The 23,199-nt window shown below is 37.7% G+C and overlaps 1 protein-coding gene across 3 annotated transcripts in view; it reads left to right on the top strand.

Moving 5' to 3' along the window:
* Wdr37 (WD repeat domain 37) overlaps nucleotides 1-22,309 on the top strand; it is a 71,002-nt gene extending 48,693 nt beyond the window's left edge. For all 3 annotated transcript variants that reach the window (XM_046432047.2, XM_046432049.2, XM_046432046.2), the window contains 3 exons: nucleotides 15,598-15,732; nucleotides 16,256-16,370; nucleotides 19,373-22,309. In XM_046432047.2, coding sequence (XP_046288003.1) covers nucleotides 15,598-15,732; nucleotides 16,256-16,370; nucleotides 19,373-19,504 — 382 coding nt within the window. In that variant the 3' untranslated portion in view covers nucleotides 19,505-22,309. The remainder of the gene's footprint in view (nucleotides 1-15,597; nucleotides 15,733-16,255; nucleotides 16,371-19,372) is intronic.
* Nucleotides 22,310-23,199: the final 890 nt, after the last annotated feature.

Genomic DNA, 23,199 nt, shown 5'->3' with positions numbered 1-23,199 from the left:
ACAAGGCAACCATCTCTCCCCAACCTTCTCTGCCTTTTGGTATGAGGGATTGAATCCAGGGGTACTTAACCACTTAGTTACATCCTCATCCCTTTTTAGTTTTTATTTTGAGACAGGGTCTTGTACAAATTGTATGCATTCTGGTCACTTCTGGCCAATGGTCACTCTGCTACCTTGTTGCAGGCGGTGGTGGTGGTGGTGGTGGTGGTGTAGAGACGCAGTGTCTAATCAACACACGGATACCCAGAGCTTAGTGAGAAAGCTGGCTGATGAGAAACTGCAGTCCACTTTCAGCAAGCTCGTTTATTTTTGGAATGCATACAGCTGTTATAGGGTTCAGGTAGGGCGTGCCTGCCAATCACACATAAGCATTTTAACACCTATAAGCCAATCATCTTATGCCTAATGTAACTGCACTATGAGGAAGCACTAAATATTGCTGTCGTAGTGGAAGGCAGTCTGGAAGGGTCTTTGTCCCTAAAGAGAGGGGGGCCTTATGAGTTGGGGGTTTCATGCCCTGAAGCACCTGACTCTAAGACTCCTGACCTGGTAGTCTGGTAGCGTGGCAACACTAACCACAAGTACTGAGGATGTGGTTTTACTAGAGCAGAGCATTCCACCCTGCAGGTGTTCCTGTTAGGCCTGTACAAGCGTAGGTTTTCCTAGCACTTTGAGCTGCTCGTAGCTACTAGCTGTGAACTGAAAGTTATTCCAACAGGGTCTTGCTAAATTGCTGAGGCTAACCTTGAATTTGTGATTCTCCTGCCTCAGCCTCCCAAAATGCTGGGATTATAGGTGTGTGCCAATGGGCCCATTGCAATCAACACTCTTGTACAAAAAATGCCCCTCGTTCTGCATTTTTCTCTTGATTTCCTTTTTTTGCCCAAAGTGCCTCTCAGCCCTAGTCATGTGCTTTTTGTGTCCCATCAGAACAGGTGTCCTGTTCTTAGGTGCTGAGTTGGATCCCTTGTTTAAGATGGTGTCTGACACAGTTCTCCATTGGAAGGCATGTTTTCCTGTTTGGAGTTAGTGAAATTACACTTTGAGATAGGAAAATATCTTATTTCCAGCAGCCATTTTTCCTGCTGGGTCTAAAACCCATGATGATCTTTGCCTCTCTGTACAGGGAGTATTGCAAAAAGGTGATGTCTCAAATTCTGCCCTTCTTCATGCACTCATTAATTCGCACTTTATTTTTTGAGTATTAACTTAGATTGTGGTCTCTCCCCGCGCCCCCATTTCGATAGCCATAATGCTTTATTGTCATTTTATTATTGGCTCTTAGTGTACTCATTTATGGGTGTCGATCTTTCATGTGACTCTCTGGTCTCTGAGCATTGTTGTCTTAGTACATTGAGATGCCCTGACTAAAAAGTGCCAACAGTTGTTCTCTGAATTGATTCTGCTAACCTGTACTCTAGACCAAGCGGAATTCTTCAGCGTTTTGAGAGTTGAGGGACAAAGAGAGTTTTATGTGTAAAGAACAAGGTAATTGTACTCCTCCTGTGATGGAACAGATGTGAGCATAGGGGGACCAGCCATGTGCCTCTACTGTGCTTGCTACCTGCAAAAACAGGGGACTCAAGGAAGACTGGAGCACTGTGACCAGAGAGAGGTGCAGAAAGGCCAGGGTTGGTAAGTCCTTGTTGTACCTGGCCAGGTGCGTTGAAAACATCTCACAGATTGGTTTGGTGACCCTCCAAGGCCTGGCTAGCATCGTCCTTGCTCTAAGGAGAGAAACTGAGGCATAAGGCAGTCAGGTGATCTGCCTAGGGCTGCCAGAGTCTTCAGTGGAGTTTGACTCTAGAAGAGTGATTCTGAAATAGAATCACTTTACATCCTTCACATTTCTTCATGATGTTATTTAAAGGCCTGTTTCACCACATTCTGTGTTCAGTACGTTATTTGATTGAAAATTTTACTTTTGTGCAAAAAGAGATGAGAATATATTTGTATTACTGGGAATTAATGGAAGTGCATGTTTTAGCTTTTATGGGTGTTTAACAATAGGTTGTTTCTCATTTGTGTCCTGATTCTGAAGTATAGGGAATATTTCTGTGATATTTAAATATTAATTGTGCTATATTTTTACAGTTGATTGATAAATAATGCATTTTTCTTTAGAGAGATATAAGTAATGTAACTGAAGGAGTTATAAATACGGTATCTAGGTGTTTTTTTTTAATGTAATGAGTAGGCTTAGAGTTAACATGGTATGTAATTCATGTGAACCCTGAATCTAACCCTTGGTTAGATTCAGTTTAGCCCTGAGGATAAGTGAAAGTTTTAATGAAAACAGAATATAGGTATAAGTGTTACTCTATATTTTATAGATTATTTGCATTTTTTCTTATTTAACATGAACTAGCATGTCTTATTTATATATAGATCCAAAAACACGTTTTAGAAAGGTTTTTCTTTGGTACTAATTTCCCTTCTGTGTCAGAATAAGGGAAGTTTTAATTTTTTAGGTCTTTCTGAATTGGCAGTACATGAGAGGAGTTAGGAGGCTCAATTTTCTCTTCTGTCTCCAGGGTCTGGGTGTACTTGGTCTGATGTGCCTTCTAGTCTTCCTCATGCAGGCTTAGGACTTGGTCAGCAGATGGAGCTGTAGACATCTTTACTGAATTCAATATTTCAGCAGCAAGCCTCTAGAAATACCTCAAGTTTAGAAAGACAGAAAATGATGCATTTCACAAGGTTTATATGAGGAATCTTCTTAGAAACTTTTGATTTTTGTCTCTGTTATGAATTCTGTAGGTTTAAGCCTGTAGGACAAAGCCTATAGAATACATTATCTAAAAATGTTTACAGATGTGTATCCATGCCAGGGCATGCTTTTATTAAACACAAACACGAGGATTTAATTCCTTGTTAAAAGCAGAAGAATAGTCAATAATGTCTGCAGTGTGTCTTCTGTTTTATGGCTTACCTGTGAAGTTCTAATTGTGACTTATGAAAACAAGTCCTGGATTTCCTGCCTTTTCCCAGCATCCTAAATATTCTGACAGGTCCTCTGTTTTCAGGGTCTTTTGCAGTGGTCCACAGCATCCTTGTAGAGAGCCGTGAGTCCACATTGTGTTCATGTTTTATCACCCACCCCCCAGCCTGAGGGTAGTAGACCTCCTGCCTGCATGTCTAGCATCTAGCATAGTGTTTGTCTCCTTAATGAGTAAGTGGAAATTTTTTTCCTATAAGTTCATTATTAGACCTACATACAGCATTGCCTTCTGGTATATGTAACTCTTTGGCTTTCTAGGTGATTTTCTTGAGTCCTTTAACTTAGTTCTTGTCCTGAATAACTTAAAACTCAGACCTACAGTAAGAAGTGTGCTGTCCTTGTTGGTATAGCACTGCAGAGTGGTATTTAAAGTGTATTTTAGTGAATCATTGCCTAAAAAGAGGTAGTATTTCTTAAATGTAAGTGGCTACAAAAGTCTTTTTTTATTTAATTCACATTAACATGATATGGAGCTCTCATTTGAAAATTTTATCTTAGGGGAACTCAGTGTAAATTCTCTAGCAAAATATATTAGAATCTAATGTCTTTTATTATGTGAATAATTGACTTAACTGTCCAGTTAATTTGAATTTCTGTACAGGATGATTAGCTCAGTTTTGTAATCTAATTTCTCTAGAAACTATGAGAGAGATTTTTCCCCTTTTCATTTTCTCTGTTATCCCTATACTTTTACGTGGCTTCTCTGCCTTTTTGAAAAAAACTAGAGCTTGAGATGCAGTGTTTCAGTGTAAGATAAAAAACTGTAGCCAAATGGGTCCCCTTGAAATTTGTACTGCATTATCTTTGCTGGATAGAGATGGGACTCCTTGATGTATGCTCTGTTTAAAGCTTTTATCATAAATTTTTAGAGAGGACTAAAGCTTTTTTCTTTTTTGATGTGTTTCATTTATTTTCACTCTGTTCATGACATCTCTTCATTTAATAGGAATTCTGCCATAATAGTGTTTACTTGGTCTAGCTACTTGTGTAGCTGTTATTATTTGACTAGGTGTTATTAGCCCAGTGTGTACCAATTTATATAACATTGTCTTATAGCAGAAATGCAAAATTGTAGTGTGTATTATTCTTACAAATAATAGAAATGTTTCAGAATTTTAGAATATCTCAGGAATTTTACCGATTGACAGTTTAATCCCTCATATATTTCTATCTTAATCATCAAGAGCTCAAACTTACAATTCAGTGCTTTTTACCTGAATTGAGCTAGGTCCTTATATGTTGATGTGTTTTCTCACTGACAGTGTAATTCAGTAAGCTCAGCCGCTGCTCCACATGCCAGTTCTTTCTCTTATCCTGTGTCTTGCACACTTGGACTAAGTTGGACTCCACACACAGATCCTGCAGTGTGTCTCTCACTGTGTGGATTATGGATAGTACACGTTTGCAAGAGTCTCTTAGCATTAAAAAAAATTTATTTTTAGGTTAAATTCCCTAGCTGTCCTTTGAAAGGAATATGAGAGATGCCCATCTGGATTGTTCCTAACAGAAGGATCCTACCTTCATCTCTCTCTGATCCAACTTGGTATTGCTGCCTTCAGTAGGAAATTGGTAGTTTTTTACCCCCTCCTCTCCCTGTACCTCAACCCTGCTCCCCATTTTACTTTGTTTTGTTTTGTTTCAGTTACTATAAAAAGGAACTGACAGTTGATGTAGTCACTGGTCATTAAGCTTCCTCCATGGGTGGCAGATGACTCTAGTTTATACCCGGCTGACAGTATTTATTTACAAATATGAATAAACTTTGGCGTGGAAAAAATCTGAAATTAGCTCAACATAGATAAAATATTAGAGAATGCAAAGGTTTTTGTTTCCTTCTTTTTTTTTTGTTTTCTTTCCATGATTATGACTTTGTCCTCAGAATGTGAACTTTGATGCTTTCTTCTAAAGAAAACAAAACACACATTCAACAGAATAAAACAAAAGAAATCAGCTCGAAAATGATAATGATTGTTTTGAACATATAACATTTTCATATGCTTTTATTGCTAGATACCTAGGGGAGATATTTGGTTCTAAATACTAAATTCTAGGTTATATGCTCACCAATGTAAAAAATACATTGAATTTTGTGTCATAATATTAACAATTTTCTTTATGCTTTAAAAGAGAAAAAGCCTGGAAAATGACATTTTTTTACTTAGATGCTATAACCGAATTCTGTGCTTTGTCAGTCAGGAACAGGAATTCCTTGTGTATAGGCCATGTGGAGGTGGGCAACTTTTCCTTGGATCGTGCTGGGGTAGAGATTTTGGAAGAGTGCATTAGGTTTATAATTCTGTTTTAGTCTTTGTGACGGGTTTTACGCCCCTCCTCTGTGAGGAGGGGGGAGGAGGAAAAACAGGTATTTCCTGAGCTTTGCCTTCTGGGGACAGAAGGGTAACTCCAGAAGTGCCTCCCAGGATGGAAATAGTTATTTGAGAAATAAAATAATGGCCTGAAAACCACATCTTCTGCCCTTGAATTAAAACGTCATCCCAGTTTTGCATTCCTTTACCTGAAGCATGGTGGTTTATCTTCTTTTTAATTTAGGTGGGCAAAAGTAATTTTTTTTTTGTACTGGGGTGTGAACCTGGGGTACATGCCATCGGGTGAATCTGAGCTACCCAGCCCCGACCCTTTGTTTTAAATTTTGAGACAGGGTCTCCCTAAGTTGCTGAAGCTGGTTTTGGACTTGTGATCCTCCTGTCTCAGCCTCCTGAGTTGCTGGGATTATGGGTGTATGCCACTATGCCACTGTGCCCAGCAAAAGTAATTTTCTTTTGAGGAAGTTTATAGACATATATATATATTCCTAGCCATAGTTGGTCAATATCATAAAATCAAGGCTGAGGATAACTAAGGATTAATAGACTAATGACGTAAACTCCTAATGTACTGCCCTATTTCTTTTGTTTTTCTTTTCAGCTTAACTATTAGCCCAGATAGGTTGCACAGATTCATAGAGCATATAACGGGCAGTAGCTGATAGAAACGGAATGTTGCAGTGTTGTGTTCAAGTGTGTTTAGGGTGTTTCTTTTGTATTAATTAGTGAACAGTTTGTGACTACAGAAACAACTGAGGGGCTGTTAGAGTGTGCCATGGAAGCATGCAGTGCACAAGTCTGCATGCACAATTATTTCTTGGAGTGAGGGGACACTGTTCTGCAAGTATCATTGATTTCACTGACACCTCTTTTTGGTCAGCTTCTGCAGAGCTACCCACTTCTTGGTTTACTATTCTGTAGTTTGAATAGACAGTAATTTACTGAGTCATTATACACACACACACACACACACACACACTCTTAGTTGTAGATGGACACAACACATTTATTTATTTATTTTTTTGTGGTGCTGAGGATCAAACCTAGTGCCTCACATGTGCAAGGCAAGTGCTCTACCTCTGAGCCACAGCCACAGCCCTGCTAGATATATTTTAAAGTGCTTCCAATTTATAACATAGTTTTCAAAAGTAAAGAGATTTAATATTTACCTGTCCACCCTTGCCTTTAAAACTCCTTGTTAAAGAAGGACTGTTCAGGAACTAATAAAAACAAAGCCTTCAAGAAAATTTGTGCATTTAAATTATTCTCCCTGACAGCTTTGTTGCAAGCTATTCATCCTTTTCACTGAGATGACCTAAAAATCAGCAGCCATTTTATTGACACAGACTAGAAACTTTCTGAGATACTTCAGTATGGATTCACTGAGATAGATGATAGATGTCTCTCCATCAGATTCCATGCGTAGGCAGAAATCCACTGTGTATTGTATAGAACCAGCAGAGTGGGAAAAAGCAACCTACCGAAGGGTTAGCTTATTTTTGAAAAACATGGTAATAATAGTGGTGTGTGTTTTAGTCTAGTGTGGCCAATACTGGATGGGCATTCCATGCTTAGCTGAGGTGAGGCTGTCACCTGGTCACATCTGCAGCTGCTTTCACAACTTGTCACACTCAGCTGCTGCCTGAATTCTCTGCTTTGCATCTGAGCTGCAGGGTTCTGACACTCGTTAATAGAGCAGAGTAACACTTCATTTAACTGCCATCTTCGGGGAGTGAGATGTTCCGCATAACTGAGTTCTCCAGTAATCCCCCAAGAACCAAAACTTAAAAAAAAAAATGACTTTAACTCTTCTAAACTCTGTGTATGTTAGTGTGTGCAAAGAAAGGAGAATATGGATGCTTTCAGGAATCTTGTGTATGTTGTTATATTGTTTGCCAACACTAAATGTTCCCCAAAGACTGTACATTAAGTTTTGTGTCTGCTTTGTGTTTTGTTTTTGTTTTGGCTTCTCTAGAAGTTAGTTGTTGAGTTTTGCTAATTTCATGTTAGGGTCTAATGGTGTTTCTCTGTTGATCTTTAATTTTTCTAAGTAATTGGCTCTTTGTATTTTTTATATATATATTTTTTAGTTTTAGGTGGACATAATATCTTTATTTTATTTTTATGTGGTGCTGAGTGCCTAGTGCCTCATGCATGCTAGGCGAGCACTCTACCACTGAGTCACAACCCCAGCCTGCTTTTGGTATTTTTAAGATGATATAAAAATAAAAGTTAACCCTGAATAAAAGCCTAAAGAACGTTCTTATAAAGAAAGAACATGAGTGTATGTAAATTAGGAATTTCCTTCTATATTCTGCAAGGTCATATTGCAAGATAATCCAAGAGCATACATTTGTAAACATCGATGTATAAGCCCCTGCACATGCATGTAGTTGTAAAAAATGGTATGTGTCCTTAAATAGCCTTGACTTCTGGGAGGACAACACCAGCACATGAAACAGAGCAAATAAAGAAAGTACAGAGTTCAGTGCTGTGTTACTTAGTCCAGAGAACACAGAACTTAGTTGAGTGCTGTTAGAGTGCATAGAGCTGGTGCTGTGTGATTTAGTTCAGAGAACACAGAGCTTAGCTGAGTGTGGTTATTTAGACTAGAGAACACAGAGCTGAGTCCTGTATTAGTCCAGAAAACATGGAGCTTAGCTGAGTGCTGCCTTAGAGTAGAGAGCAGAGTTGAGTGCTATGTTACTTAGTACAGGCACCAGAGTTTGGCATTTCTATGATGAGCACTTCCTTTCATATAATGGCCAAGAGGTTCTTATTGTGTCCACAGTGTCAGCGGACACAACCATACAACCTTGTTTTTAGGCATCCACAATAGCAAGTATAAACAATTTCATAAAGACAACTTAACTTGGTTAACAACAAAAAAGATTTTTTCAAAATGTGTTTGTATGATTTGAAAAAAAGGCATCATATGTTGTAGGGTGTTAATTAGAATTCTAATTTTTCCAGTAACAATTGCTGAAGGAGACTTAAAAAATGAACCCATTGAGTCCCAGGTTTTTAATTCTACATAGGATAATGAGTTAAGGTACTGTTTTTGCATCAATGCCTTTTATAATAAGTGAGTTGGTTTAACATATATCACATCTAGCTGGGCCTGGTGGCGCATGCCTGTAATCCCAGCAACTCAGGAGGCTGAGGCAGGAGGATTGCGAGGTCAAAGCCAGCCTCAGCAAAAGCGAGGCACTAAGCAACTTAGTGAGACCCTGTTTCTAAATAAAATACAAAACAGGGCTGGGGATGTGGCTCAGTGGTCCAGTGCCCCTGAGTTCAATCCCTGGTACCAAAACAAAAACAAAAACAAAAACAAAACAAAAACAAAGAAAACCCCCAAACTATATATGTATAGTTTTTTTTTTATAGATGTGAGATATAACTATATATCTCACATCTAGTATATACCTATAGTTTCTTAAGGAAAAACATTTTTTTTTTGATGAATATGATGTGGTCATGAGTTGCCATTTAAAAAGAACAAATCAAAAATATTAATTCCTCCTGGCATGTGATGGGCAAGCATAGTCAGTGAGGTAAGAGGAGCTCAGCAGCCTAGGGAAGGAGGGGAATCCAGAGGTCAGCTGTCACCCCATTAGTTAGTTCCCATCAGGCGGCTGCATCATGGGTGGTCTCATACAGCTTTCCTAGTGTTGAGATGGGAGCAGTGGCCCCTGCCAAGTTACTCCTGGGCAGGCACGGCCTTCTGGAGGAGGCTTGCTGCAGAGGGGCCTAGAGAAAAGGGTCCAGAAGATTCTTTTTCAGATAAGGAGGTGTGGGAAGGATTCAGTGGAGGTGAGTGCTTGGTGGTGGGAGAGAAGAGAGGAGATAGTCATCCTGATTATCGACCTTGGTCAAAGGACAGAGAGAGCTAGGGGAAATATTTGTGCAGGTGATGGTGGATGTAAATCTCTGCTGCCTGCAGTGTTTTGTTTTTATTTTTCTGGAGGTTGGAAGTGTCCTCAGGTGAAAGATGAAAGAGCAGGTGTCATGTAGGCATTGAGAACTGTGGGCAGCATGGGACCTGGTACAGGGCCTGGAGCTCAGAGCAAGGCTGTGGGCAGTTCTGCAGGGGCAAGCGTGGAGTATGCAGAGTTGGCTAAGTTAGGTCCAGATTTTCCCAAGGAACTCAAATGAAACGGAGCAGTCCTGAGGACACTGACAATGTTTGCTGGGTGTGACTGTGGTGATTGTCTACAACTATTAAGTTGACCTTGGAATCTGATCTAAATATGGGCCAGGCTCAGGAACCTTTTGGTAAGAATATAGTGTACCATGACTCCCTTTCCCTTCCTGTTAGTGCTGGTGGGCACCTGTCTTAATGCAGAAGATGACAGAGAAGAAAGTTGGCAGAATTTAGAGGGTTGATTGACCTTGATGAATCATATGTTACAATAGTTTAGAAGGAGTATATTTGCCACTACTTGATGAAATTAAGCAGTAAAAACCATTTTCCCGTCCAGTCAAACCCTCTCCCATTACTATAACAATCTGAAGCTGATGGTTTGTGAATGGAGGTGTATTTCTTTTTCCAGGTTGAGGGGTAGTTTTTCTGGTAGTTTTTGTAAGCAGTCTGATTTTCTTTGGGGTCTGAAGCACATTGGGGCCACTGACCTACCTGTGACCTCCCCAGAGTAGTAAAGTACAGAGGTCTTTTGATTGTTCTATATAACAGTACTCCTCAAAAGTCTGTTCCCAGATGGCCAGACATATACAAAGCATGACTTCTATACATCCTAGGAGAAAAGCAGTAAGCTGTCCCTTGGGTGACTCTAAGGAAATGCCTTATGTTGGAGGACTGTGATAACAACTTATTCTGAACCTTTAACTTTCACTCTACTTGCTTCACCTAAATGTGGAAACTATGGGTGCCTTCTGGTGCCAATCTACTATTCCCTTCTTATCCTTCAGTGAATAGCAGAATCAGGTGTACCTTGCTTTAATAAACAGTGTTCCTTAGCACAGTTTTCTCAGTAGCATCTGTTTCTCTGTCAGTGGGGGTTTAGTTATGGCTTATTTATCATGTTCACACAGAAGTACATATGTAACTGTACATAATTACATATCATGACAGGCATTCTCATGGTGGACAGAGTTTATTCCCTGCTTGGTTCTCAAGCTGTGAGGCCTCTTGGGCACATGTTATCCAGTGTTGGACAAGTAGAGTTGCCCCATTCTCAAGTTTGAGAAACATTTCAGGTCAATGTCTTTATTTTGCAAATGAAGAAACCACCTTTCCCAGACCCTGGGACAAGTCACTGTCTAGAGACAAGGGCCCTAACCCTTACTCTCTGTTCTATGTGATGTCACTTATTGGCTTGTTGATTAAAAACAGGTTGAACATTGCTGTCTTCCTTGCTATAATAGAGTGCTCATTGGCAGCAGTTTTACCCTCTTCTCTGATGCATGTTTTCTAACAGAGGGGACCAATCACACAGTAGGTGCTTAGTAAATATTTGTTGAGAAAACAGTTCTGTGGGACAGATTTATCAGTGATTTAGATTAGAAATTTCTTATTATTCCTGAGAAAGAAGTATTAGAGAGTAGTGTAACTAAGTGAGGATATTGAGGTAGTGCTACACATTAGTGAATTCATTATTTTCCCAGGGAACAGTTCAATTTTAAATTCATGTTTGACCTTTCTTTTGATTGTGGTTTTTTTTTTTTTTTCCTCAGCATCCTTTTTTTTTTTTTCCCTAAGAGGAGTTAGCCACCAAGGAATATTCAGAAAGGTATTTCATTTGGACATGACTTCAATAGTTAGGCATCTGGATTCTTAACATACAGGTGTTGTGTGGGTTCTTTGAACTTTGATAAGCACATGTGACAGAAAAGGCACCAAGATTCTAGGAATGTCTGTTTAGTGAGGCTGTCTGGCTACTTTAGGGTGAGGACTTGTTTTGTCTGTTGGATGTTTGGTTTTATATAAATAGTTTGGAAAAGGATAGTGAGGAAAGAATTTGGCAGTCTGAGTACTGTGAAATAAGGAATGCAGTTGTGCCTCATTCTTCCTTGCATTGTGCAGTGCTCTGTGCAGGTGCTTTAGCTGGGCTCTGGGTTGGCCCATGGGAGCAAGCTTTGGTTTTCAGTCCACACAGTGCTGTTTGAAGGTCAGCATCTACTGGAGGAGCTAGGTGTGGTACCTGCACTTGTATTTCAGTGCTGGAATATATTTGTAACAGTTGACTGGCCAAAGTGATAATGTCCCAATGATATCTTCATAGATAGTCTTTTTAAAGATGACGTCTGTGTACCTTGAACGACAGGCCTGTGCCTCAAGGAATGGCCCATATGCTTGTTTCTAGTTAGGGAGTGCTTGCTCTCTATGAACACACTGGTCTGCTCTTTAGTTAGTAAAAGATTATTTTGTAGGAATATACATCTAAAAAATAAGAAATGGAAATTCTATAGTCAATTTTTGACATGGTGCCAGAAAAGCACTGCATTAGCATTTCATGGTCCAGCGTTTTCCACATCATATATTTTTTTCGTAGCCATGAAATTTCTGCAGATTGTTATGCAAAGCAGTTTTGTGTCTCTGTGTGACTGGGAAGACAGCTGTTAGTCCTAATGAGGAGTGCTAGCATTACAGTATTTCCGTTGATTGAGACCCACGGAGGGAGCAGAATGTTCCAGATCGGGCAGTGGTGTGTGGTGAGAAGGTACCATACTGTCAGCTGGAAGTACATGCTCTGCTGCTTTCTACGACAAGATAAATGAGTTTTGCTGGAGTTTGGCAGAGTCTGAAGCTTTTCCAGTGAGCAGTTGTAGCTCACCAGCCTCCCTGTTGGACCCATGGTCTAAGGGTGCCTTTAAAACTACTGCCTCTGTGCCAATTTTTTTATTCTTTTGATGTCCCTACAATACCTGTCAAGATTGTGATTTATTAAAAACCTAATGTCTTTTAGCATTTCATTAACATAGGGTTAGATGATCTTTTGTTGAGGCTTCCCCCCATTGATTTAGCAGAATGTTAGCTGAAATTTAACTTGGCCCAAACCTCCTGAAGACTGTAAGTCCAAAGAGCAGTCAGTGGGCATCTTTACCTTCCTCTTCTCAAACGCTACTACTAGTAGTTGGGACTCTTGAAACCTTATTATTACCTTTGCATTCAAGGAACAGCAAGACCTAATTTATAGTCATGTCCATACATTGTTGTTTTTTTAAATAAAGAATTCAGATGGGTTCATTTTAAAGATTTACTATCTCTGCCCACTTCTCCCTTTGTTGTTTATTGCTGTGTTCAGGATGGTATTTTCATTTATGTCCCTGTACATGTAGTACAATGGGTTTGCTGGTTGTCATATGTGGGGAGGTGGTGCACGATGGTATTTGCTGAATGGAGGTAGGGAGGCTGCCAAGCCCTGCAGAGCACAGGAGGCCCCACCAGAGAAGGCTCCCACCCAGTGTCAGTTCCAAGATGGGGAATTAGCAAATTCAGGCTGTAGAATGTGTGCTGTGGCAAAGACTGTCTGGAGAAGACAGATAGTCTGTGAAAATGTCATCACCATCATATTTTTCTGTTTGTGTTCATGGGGCTCAGCGTTATGTAGTAGTTTGTTTTCAGGCATTGCTGAGACTCCTGGATTCCTAGTAGCTACTTTGATGTATTTTTAAAAACCTTGTATTAATGCAGCAGAGCTTAATTAGAACTTCACTTATGTCCCTAATCTTATGTCTGAAACTAAGAGGGTTTTCATGAATGGGGGGGGGGGCATAGTGACTGGATAGTGCTCATATTATCAGGTGTCTGAATAGAACACACTACTACATCTCTCAGTAGAGCTTCAGTGACAGGAACAACTGGCATTTATATTGGACTTACTAAGTTCTAAGCAGTTGATAGATGTAAATTCGGGATGTAGAAATCAAGCTTTTATCCATGAAAATTAATGATTTGGGAAGATAAGAGGACATCTTGTTTCATGGATAGGTAGAAATTTATATACTTGTTCTCTTCTAGGGCAGTTTTAGATGCTTTGGTGAGTACTGAGATGTGTTTTAAGGCTTTGTGCAGAGTGAATGATCCCAGTCAGTGGAAAAGCTAAGGCCTGTGTCTCTGTGAGAAGCTCTTGCCCCCATATCTTTGTGTCTACAGATTCTGGCCTGAAATTGGGCAGTGTCTTCTGGGGTAAATGAGTCCTGGGGTGATTTATTATTAACACATTGAATAAAATGGACACCTGGCACTGCACTAGGCAAGAAGCAAATCCTTTTGAGTCCTGTTGAAGAGATGCATGGAAAAATGGGAACTCATCTGCTTATAATGAAAATGATCCAGGATGCCTTTTCAGTGTTCTTCCATTACAGTGGATCATGTTTTCACACATAAGCAAATTATCTTGGTCCAAAGTTGACTGGAAAAGTAAGATTTTTATCATATTTTCTTATTGCTCTTTGCCAGTGAGCAGGGAGATGATTGAATTTTCAGCCTTTTTTTCTTCAAATGCTATTATATTATTTTAGTCCTTAACTATTTTCTAACAGGTGAGGATGACTTTCCTTTGAGAGGAAAGTTAACATTACTGGTTAGCATCACTGATTGAGACAGCCTCAGCCAGTAGAGAAACACAGTTTACTTTGAAGATTTTGATTGAATTTCTTCAAAGATGTGATCAGATGATGACATAACCTCTTGTTCATGTGTGTGTGTGTGTGTGTGTGTATATATATGTGAGAGAGAGCAAGAGAGAGTAGGGGGGTCTTCATGGTCTTTTCATATTGTTAATTCAGCTTCATTTGTTAGAACATAAATACTTGGCACTATATTGAACACAGTGTGTTTTTTACGTTTCAAGAGTAGAGTTTATGAAATAGCTTAGCACTAAATTAAAAATTTTTTGTCTTCTCTTTTTTGTAGCTTCCTCAGGAATCATATATTTCTCTTCAGCATATGATTCTTTCATTTCTTTGTCTTGCCGTTTCAGGTCTTCCTCTGTTCTCATGAAACCCGGTCCCTTCCCCCAGTCATGTATTTTATATTTGAGTTAAAAAGAAAATTATTGTTTTTTGATTATATAAACATTCAAAGAAAGCAGTTCTGATGTTTTTTCTTTTCAAACTTAAAAAAATTGTGATCAAATATATAAATATACATAACATTTTTATCATTTTTAAGTATATAGTTCATTGGCATTAAATAAATTCACATTGTTGAGAAATCAATACCGCTATTTCCAAACTTTACATCATTCTAAACAGAAATTCGAGGCTCATTAAACTCCCCATTCCCACCTTCCTCCAAGAACTGGATGATCTCCTTTCTAATTTCTGTTTCTATTAATTTGCCTCTTCCAGAAACTTCATATAAGTGGGATCTTTATGTGTTTTAAACTTTTGTCCATGTTTTAGCTTCTTTTTATGGCTGAATATTGTGTAAATGCATATACCACTTTTTTTTTTTAATCTCTGCTGTTGGGCATTTGGATTATTTCAACCTTTTTAGATATTGTAGGCAATGCTTCTGTGAACATTGTTTGAATACTTGCTTTAAATTATTTTGGGTATATACCCAGAAATAGAATTGCTGGGTTTTAATTCTTTGTTTAATCATTTGATGAACTACTGTGCTGTCCACGGAGGTTCTCCATTTCACATCCCCACAGGAGAAGTGCACAAGGGTTCTGATTTCTTTATATTTATAACGGCTTATTATCTGCTTTTTGGTTCTGTATTTTGGATAATAGCCATCCTAATGTGTATTGATAGCTCATTGTGTTTTTGATTTGCATTTCTCTGATGATTGGTGATAGTAAGCATCTTTTCATGTGCTTTTTGACCATTTGTATATTTTTTAAGAAAATATTTATTGAAATCCTTTGCTATTTTTTGAATTGTCGTTGAGTTGTCTTGAATGTTTTTTTCTAATTCCTATAATAAATTGAGATTGGTAGTTGGATTTTTTTTTTTTTTAAGAAATTCTCTGGCAGACCCAAATATATAGAAATTTTGAAAGGTTCTGTTTAATCCATGTTTTTCTAGTAACTTCTCTTTGTTCCATTGCCTTGATAAGGTAGAATAAACTGTATTTTTCTGTTATAGTAAGAAAAAAATATGTAAGTTACATACTTATGGGGGAGTTAGGAGCAGGTTACAGAGTAGAATACCATTTTGTAAGCCTGCATATCTCTGTTCTTTTCTCTGCCCCTCTTGCCATCTCTAGAAGCAGGGCTGTGTGTTTATTGTATTCTGTGGGAAGATGCGCATCCTGTACCTATACTACTGAGGGTCTGATCCTCTACCCTTTACTTGTAGTACTGTAACCTCTGCCGTGTTCACTGTGGGAGACAACGTTGTTTCAGGCAGCGATGACCGTACAGTGAAAGTCTGGGATTTAAAAAACATGAGATCCCCAATTGCAACTATTCGCACAGACTCTGCCATTAACAGGTAAGATTGATTGTAATTTAATGCCTTATTTACATAGATTTAGTATTTAGTTGATATGGCTTTGGGAAAAACGATTTTGATAGCTGGGAAAATGTATTTTATTTATCCTTTAACGCAAATTCACAAATTTCATATGAACTTAAACTTTCTCAGCATGAAGTCAGGTTGATATAATAAGATTTATAATAATAAGAATGGGCCATTTATGGCCAGATGTTGTAGGGCTTTTGTGTACTTACTAAAAGGGGGTTAATCTTAGTTTTGGATGGGTTTGTGTCTACTGTGGAGTACAGTGTGCCTGTGTTGTGCATATGTGTATGGGGTCTGTGTATAGTCTTGCAGCTATGTGTAAGTACCTTGGTCTCTATTCTAATGCCATAGGTAGGCAGTGCCTGTGATTTGCTAATGTAGTTTGAAATGTGAATAATGTGCAATATCCTACTACATCATTATGTGTAAATTCAAAAATTTATGTTGTAACTATTTTAACACAACTCTTTTTTTTTTGTCTCCTCTTTTGCAGGATCAATGTATGTGTTGGCCAAAAAATCATAGCCCTCCCCCATGACAACCGACAAGTGCGATTGTTTGATATGTCAGGAGTGCGACTAGCACGGCTTCCCCGGAGCAGTCGACAGGTAACAGTTAAGATGTTTATAAATCACATTAAAGGAGAACATGGAATTTCACACCTTAAATCATTATTATCTAGCAGTAGAACTATAATGGGAACCACATATATAATTTTAAATTTTCTAATAGTCACATTAAAGAAAGGAGAGAAAAAGTTAACGTATTTTCTTTAATCAATTATACCCTAAATAATATAGTTGCAACATGCGATCATTGTAAAAACATTAGAGTTGTTTTACATTTGTGTTTTCTTACTAAGTTTTTGGATGCTAAATTTTATTGGAAGTATGCAATCTGTTTCAGGTTCATAAAATTTGAAGTTGAAAAAATAGCATACTCAAGTTGTTCTAAACCTACTTTAGTGTTTCCCATTACCCTGAGTTTAAATTTTTAGGTTTAAAATTAGATAAGATCAAATGTTCAGTTCATTGGTTTTGGTAACCACATCTGGTAAGCTCATCAGTATGCATTAGTGGCTGCCATATTGGAAGGCACAGTCTTATATATTTTTCAGTTGAATGTGTACAGAATAGAAATGTTTGAAATAATAAGTAGTTACTGTAGTCAGGTAGGAACAGTGTTAGTTATCTACTGCGGGAGCTTTTTGAGATGGGATCCCTACATCTACCTACAAGTAGAAAAACTCCTTTCACTGGCCGGTTGTCATGAGAAGCAGAAATCCCATTTTAAATGTTACTTTCTTATAAATTAAGGGATTGCTTTTCGCTGACTTCAGATGTGCATAGGGGAATGGGATGGGTGTGGTATTAAAACACCTCCATAGTTGTGTGTGGTATCAAAACACCTCCATAGTTGTCTGCAGTGCATGGTAAAAGTCAAGATTTTGTGATACTAGCTCAGCCCAATGAAATCAGAATATTCTAAAGCAACACCTAGGAGCCTGCATTTAGATAATAACCTGGTTGGTTCTAGGTTCTTTGAAGTTGGGGGCTAAGTCTTAGCTGTGGATAACTTTGGTTAGTGCCTCTTATATAGTTGGTATGTAGCAGAAATAAGTGTTAATAAATAAAAGCTCCCTGGCTTGTGAAGGCAGCATTTATTCAAGTTTTTGTGTTTAATTGAGCCCCCACAACACAATTACTGTTTTTTTTTTTCTTTTGATCTTTTCTGAAGGTCATTGTGATATCTGTGTGAGGAAAAAGCCAGTTGGTTCTGTTTAAGAATTGATTCCTTGAATGGCGGGAATGTGTCTTAGTGTTAGAGCACTTGTGTAGGGTGTGCAAGGCCCTGGGTTCGATCCGCAGTGCTGCAAAAAGAAATAAACAAACCATCTGTTCCTCAGTCCTGCCAGTCCACGTGCCTGTGCTTGTGTGTGCACACATCTCCGAGCATTGCTGCCAGTTTGTACAGCATTCCCCATTGTTGCTGCCTTCTGGCTGCTCCTCTCTTGATTTCTTATTGTTGATACCAGTCTCATTTCATTCTAAAATCTCACAGAACAGTTCTTGAACCCCAGAACATCTCTGTACTAGAGGTGCACTTTGAAAACTACAGTCTTAAGAGTGATTATGGAAATAGATTGTGAAGTGGGAATTTGCCACTAATATAGCAACACCATTTCTGTTAGTGACATGCAGTTTCTGAAAACTAACTGTCCTTACTGCATCTCAGCCATACTCCCCTTTCCCAGTGGAATATCAGTGTACTATCTGAAGGTAATTATTGAGCTTTTTATTCTTTGAGTGTGCATCATAGAAAAATTCTTCATGAAATTAAAGTAACTAACAAAAAGTAATTAACAAACACTTCTAAACTCCCCAACTCCTCAGGAAGCTGAATTGCTTGTCCAGGGTAATGTTATCACTTGCCAACCACATGATTTCAGTGTCTCTACAATGAACTCTTTGCATTTATCTTCAAATAGTTCTTGTCTAAAGGCTTGGTTTTCTTGCCAGTTAACGGATCTTTTTTTTTGGGGGGGGGTTATTAACAAAGAAATAATAGAAGATAGCTATTGAAATCCTTTGCTATATGGTCTTTTTTTTCCCACACTTTTTTTTTTTTGACTTTTTTATTTCTCTCTTCAGTGTGAATGTTTTGCAGAGGAGTATTTTGTACCATTGAGTGTTTCTCCTACTTACTCCTCTTACAGTTTTACTTAGTAGCAATTCTTGTATTTTATTGATGATATAACAGTAACTATTAGAGCTATCATGTTAATTTAGAAAGTACGCATGATTCCTAAGGTATTGCTTTCAGACATTCTCATATTGGGCATTATCTCAAGTATTTGCATCTATATACATATTCACTAAATTATTAAGTATTTTGCAATAATCTCCCCAATATTTAACTAGAATTCCTGAAGATGGTAGGAATCTCCCTGAAAGGCCATTTATTTGTCACTAAGTGTATTTTTCTAGCTTCTTTATTATCTGAATCAATTATTTGTTAAAATGGTACTTGAAGTCTTTGAGTAATTTCACTTAACACATACACACACACATAAGCCTCATTTATTCATTTAAAAATTTCAAGTTGATCATTTGATCATTTATTTTTTCTGACTATAATCTTACTTATTTTCTTAAAGAATCATAAAATGTTTCTGATGTGAGTCTCACTTCCTTTATTCATCATGGCTTTACCAGTCTATCACTTGAAAGCTTCTTGCCAATGTGAAATATTTTTTACTTACTTGGGCTAATCCTGTGAGTTATCCCCTCTTCCACCTTTTTTTTTTTTTGTACCAGGATTGAACCCATGGGCCTTTAACTACTGAGCTACATCCCCCAGACATGTTTTTTATATTTTATTTAGAGAGGGGTCTTGCTAAGTTGCTTAGGGCCTCACTAGGTTGCTGAGCTGGCTTTGAACTTGTGATCCTCCTACCTTAGCCTTCTGAGTTGCTGAGATTTCAGGCGTGCACCAGTGTACTCAGCTCCTTGTTTTATTTCAATAATTTTGAGTGGTGTAGTTGTGAATTTGGATGAAGTTTTATGCATATTGTTTCAACAATAATACACTAACTTTGGTTTGTTAATAGGGCCACAGAAGAATGGTATGTTGCTCAGCATGGAGTGAAGACCACCCCATTTGCAACCTGTTCACCTGTGGGTTTGATAGGCAAGCCATCGGTTGGAACATCAACATTCCTGCATTGTTACAAGAAAAATAAGGTCACCTTATTAGTTTGGTGGTTTGCCATGGACCTTTGATTCATGCAGGCTTTTCTGCATATTAATCAGCCATTTTTGTGAGAGTTTCACCCTGAGAAGGGTGCTTTGTATATGTTCTTTTCACATTGTGCTCAGCTTGCATGAAATGTACAGAAAAATGTGTGATCATATTTTTTATTTTTGTCTCGTGTGTATATATTGGCATCCTCTGGTCAGTAGAAGTGAAGCTCACCTCCCATGCAGTACATAAAATGCTTGTAAGTTGTTGACATTTGACAGATGAACAGTAGGGCATTACATTTGTGTGAATTAAATGTGAACCTATGTACTTATTGTGAGGCATAAACAGTCTGTTACATTTTCTGGAATAATTTATACATATCTACCTTGTACTGGGAGGAGTACAGAGCTGCATTTGCATTGGCTAATGAGTGGTGGGAATGATCAAAGATGGCATATCTACTTCTGTGTGAAGTTTTGGCATGTCCTATTGTGTAATTCAATTTCAATTTTAATTTTTATTACAGTTCTGTAAAAATAGCCTGGATTTGCAACATTCAGAGAGTTTCTTTTGAAAAGAAAAGGTTTCTGCTCTTTTTATAGAAAATCATTTCAATCACCTGAGGTCTCATACTAGCAAATTCCAAAATATAATGATTCTAATCACTGATTTTAGATATTAAGCAAAATTTAAAGCACTTTAGTTTATAGCTGTAGTTATAAACAGTTTTTAGAAGTTTCAAATGACTTATCCATTGAATGTGACTTGACCTTTCTAAGAAGGCCCTGCTACCTGAAAACAGAATCTTATTTATTTTCTACGTCATTGGTTTGCATATATCTAAATGGGTTCACTTCCTTGGTGGTATTTGAGAGCCAATAATGCAAATAAATGAGTACTACCTCAAAAATAAATATTTGGAAAATTTTGGAGTCTTAATGTTGCCTAGATAAAGCACTTTTTGATTCATAGCTGGAATACTGAGTTAAATTTAGAAGGCAAGAAAGACAATCCTACCAAATGTATCCTGAAGGTAAAAGGTTCTTCAGTTAGGCTAATAGGATGATAACCATAACAAATAGTTCATAGGTAACAAGATGCTTTTGTCTTGAGTAGCTGGGATACCTCTCAGTGCCAATCCTACTGCACGAGTGAGCCTGTTATCCTTGCCTTCTTAAAAATTACTGTTCATCTGATATTTGTTAAGTTTGTTTCTTATTGAGTTACAGTTTTGATAAAGAGACATCTCAGTTACTGCCCCTCACATTTTTAATCCTTTACATAAAGCCCTTTGGAGGCTAATCACTTGGAGAGGCACAGGAAGATAGTATTTAAAACTCTCATGGACATAGTTCCCTTCCCCAATTTCTTGTGTTTCCCCCTGTTTTGTGGTAATGTAGAAGGGCACCTGAGCTGGCAATGGATAGGTAGCCATTTGGCAAGGTATAATACATAGGATCCTCAGGTGTCCTTTGGTGGAGCTTACTAACAGTGAGGAACACCTCATTGTTGGCACCTTTTACTTGGGTCCTACAGGAGCTGATCTTAGGAACTTCATAGCAGAATCATTTAGAGTAATTTTGAAATGACTAACAGCCAGGAAGGAATGACCCAAGAATAACCAATAATTAAGAAACAAACTACAAACATTTTAGAATGATTTGAGTTTTTAAGCTAAACTGTTTAAAGTCCAACATGTTCTGAACACAAGTCTGACCATAGTGTTTTTGAGAACTGAAGTCAGGCTGGTCACTGTGGTTTATTAGAATTTCAAGTTCCACCTTGTGCTGTCCTGAGTGTATTCTGCTTGATGGAGTACTGCAACAAAATATTTACTGTGGCCTAATTTTACCTTACAGTGAGAGATCCCCTCTCACATCTGCTTATGCAAGGGCATCGATGAGCTGCACAGGCTGTGTTCTTGGGTTTCTTATATTTTAGTTTGAAAATCTAGATGTCTTAGAATGATAGTTAGAAACCATGAAAAATGTACACAAATAACTAAATCAAATTTAAGATGCAGTCTTTGCTAGACGAAAAAGATTTGAAGCTTTTAAAAATATATATGTATAATGTCCACCTAGTTCTATTGAGACTAGTGACCTTCACTGCCAATAGCTGCTCACCTCTTGTTAACTGGAGGAACCAGCCTCTAACACCAGAAATGAGGCTCCTCACTCATTTTCATGAGGGCAGAAGACCCTAATGGTGCTTGAGCAGAGTTCTCAGGAGCAGGATGTGACTTATTGTTAACTACTGTGTCATCTTCTAACGTGATCTCATCCTACTGCTGCTGTGGCCACAAGTGTTATTTTCAAGGAGTGGGGAGTAGTTCATATGTGCGTGTGTGTGTGTGTGCGCGTGCGGGCATGTGGCTGAAATTAAGTTGTGTTATCAGCCACATGGGAATCTCATTTGAAATAGTGTTTGGAAATAGGAACACTATTATGTGCTGACATGTCCAGGATTTCATTTAATAATGGAAGGAAAATATGTGGTTACTTAAAAATGTGTGTTGATACAAAAAAATCATAAGAGATTTGTTGTTGGATGAAGCAACATTCTTTTTCTCAATCACTGCACATCAGTTTCTGTAGAGTCAAAAGTTTGTACATATTTTGGAATCTGAAGATTATGTAAATCATTTGTTACTTAAGTCTGTGAAAACAAGTTTCTTTGGAGGAAAAAGTATGCATTTGTAAGTGTTCTGTGGAATCATTTTTATTGTATCAATGTAATTGTTTTTAAGTGTTCAGTGTCTACATTGCAATATGAAATTCATTAAAACATCCATGTTCCATAATTACTATTATAAAGTTTTTTTATTTGGGAGTCTCTTTACTATTTTTACTTTTTTCATGTTTTACTTTGTGAAATATCATTATTATTATATAAAAAATTACAGTTGCCTAGCATTTAAACAAGTTATTTGTAATCTTGCCCATTTGAAAAAATTTTAGACTTAAAAACCCAATTGAGTTATATTTCCTATCCATTTCTTATTAAATGATGCATAATTATGCTTGTTTGTCCCATTACCACCCCAAACTCTTCTGGAAAGATTAACAGTGTGACCTAATATAAGTTTTAGGTGACATTTCTCAGAGTATCAAAATGCTTTTATTGTTCATATTACAGCAAGCTTGTGTGAGAGTTAAAATTGCAGTTTCAGAAAGTTGGACACCATTTTGGAAGAATGCAAATCAGGATTTGGCCATGTTTACTTGTACATTGTTATATTCTAATTCAAGTGAATGAGGCATTGTGGTTGTTATAGAAACCTCAGAAGGTGTTGAAGTACGACTGGATATTTCTTGCTTGTTAGTGGGTTCTGGGTTCTTTTTCATATTGGCAGATTTCACTGCCTAAATCACATAGGCAAAAGTGAGAAATTTCTCCCCTGTTTAACTTCTTTTTTATTCCTCACATAGCATGTGATTGTCCAAATTTCATTTACACTTTCAGTTAAAAGTTCATGTTATATTAATATAAAGAATAAAACAGAGAAGACTTGTATTGCTATAATTTCATCAAAATGCTGCAAAAACATTTCTCCTTTAGTGTCCATAAATTTTATTTTCTACTAATGATTTTTAATTTTTAAAAAATTATTTTAAAAATTGTAAACATTTATTATGTGTAACAAGTGATATATAGTCCATATTATGGTAAGAAAAAGCTGAAAGTGAACAC

Source organism: Marmota monax, unplaced genomic scaffold (genome assembly GCF_021218885.2).
Source record: "Marmota monax isolate L192 unplaced genomic scaffold, Marmota_monax_Labrador192_F-V1.1 WCK01_AAM20220418_F8-fsc00071, whole genome shotgun sequence".
Taxonomy (NCBI): Eukaryota; Metazoa; Chordata; class Mammalia; order Rodentia; family Sciuridae; genus Marmota; species Marmota monax.
Note: the sequence above shows the minus strand (reverse complement) of the source record. Positions and strands in the feature narration are given on the sequence as shown.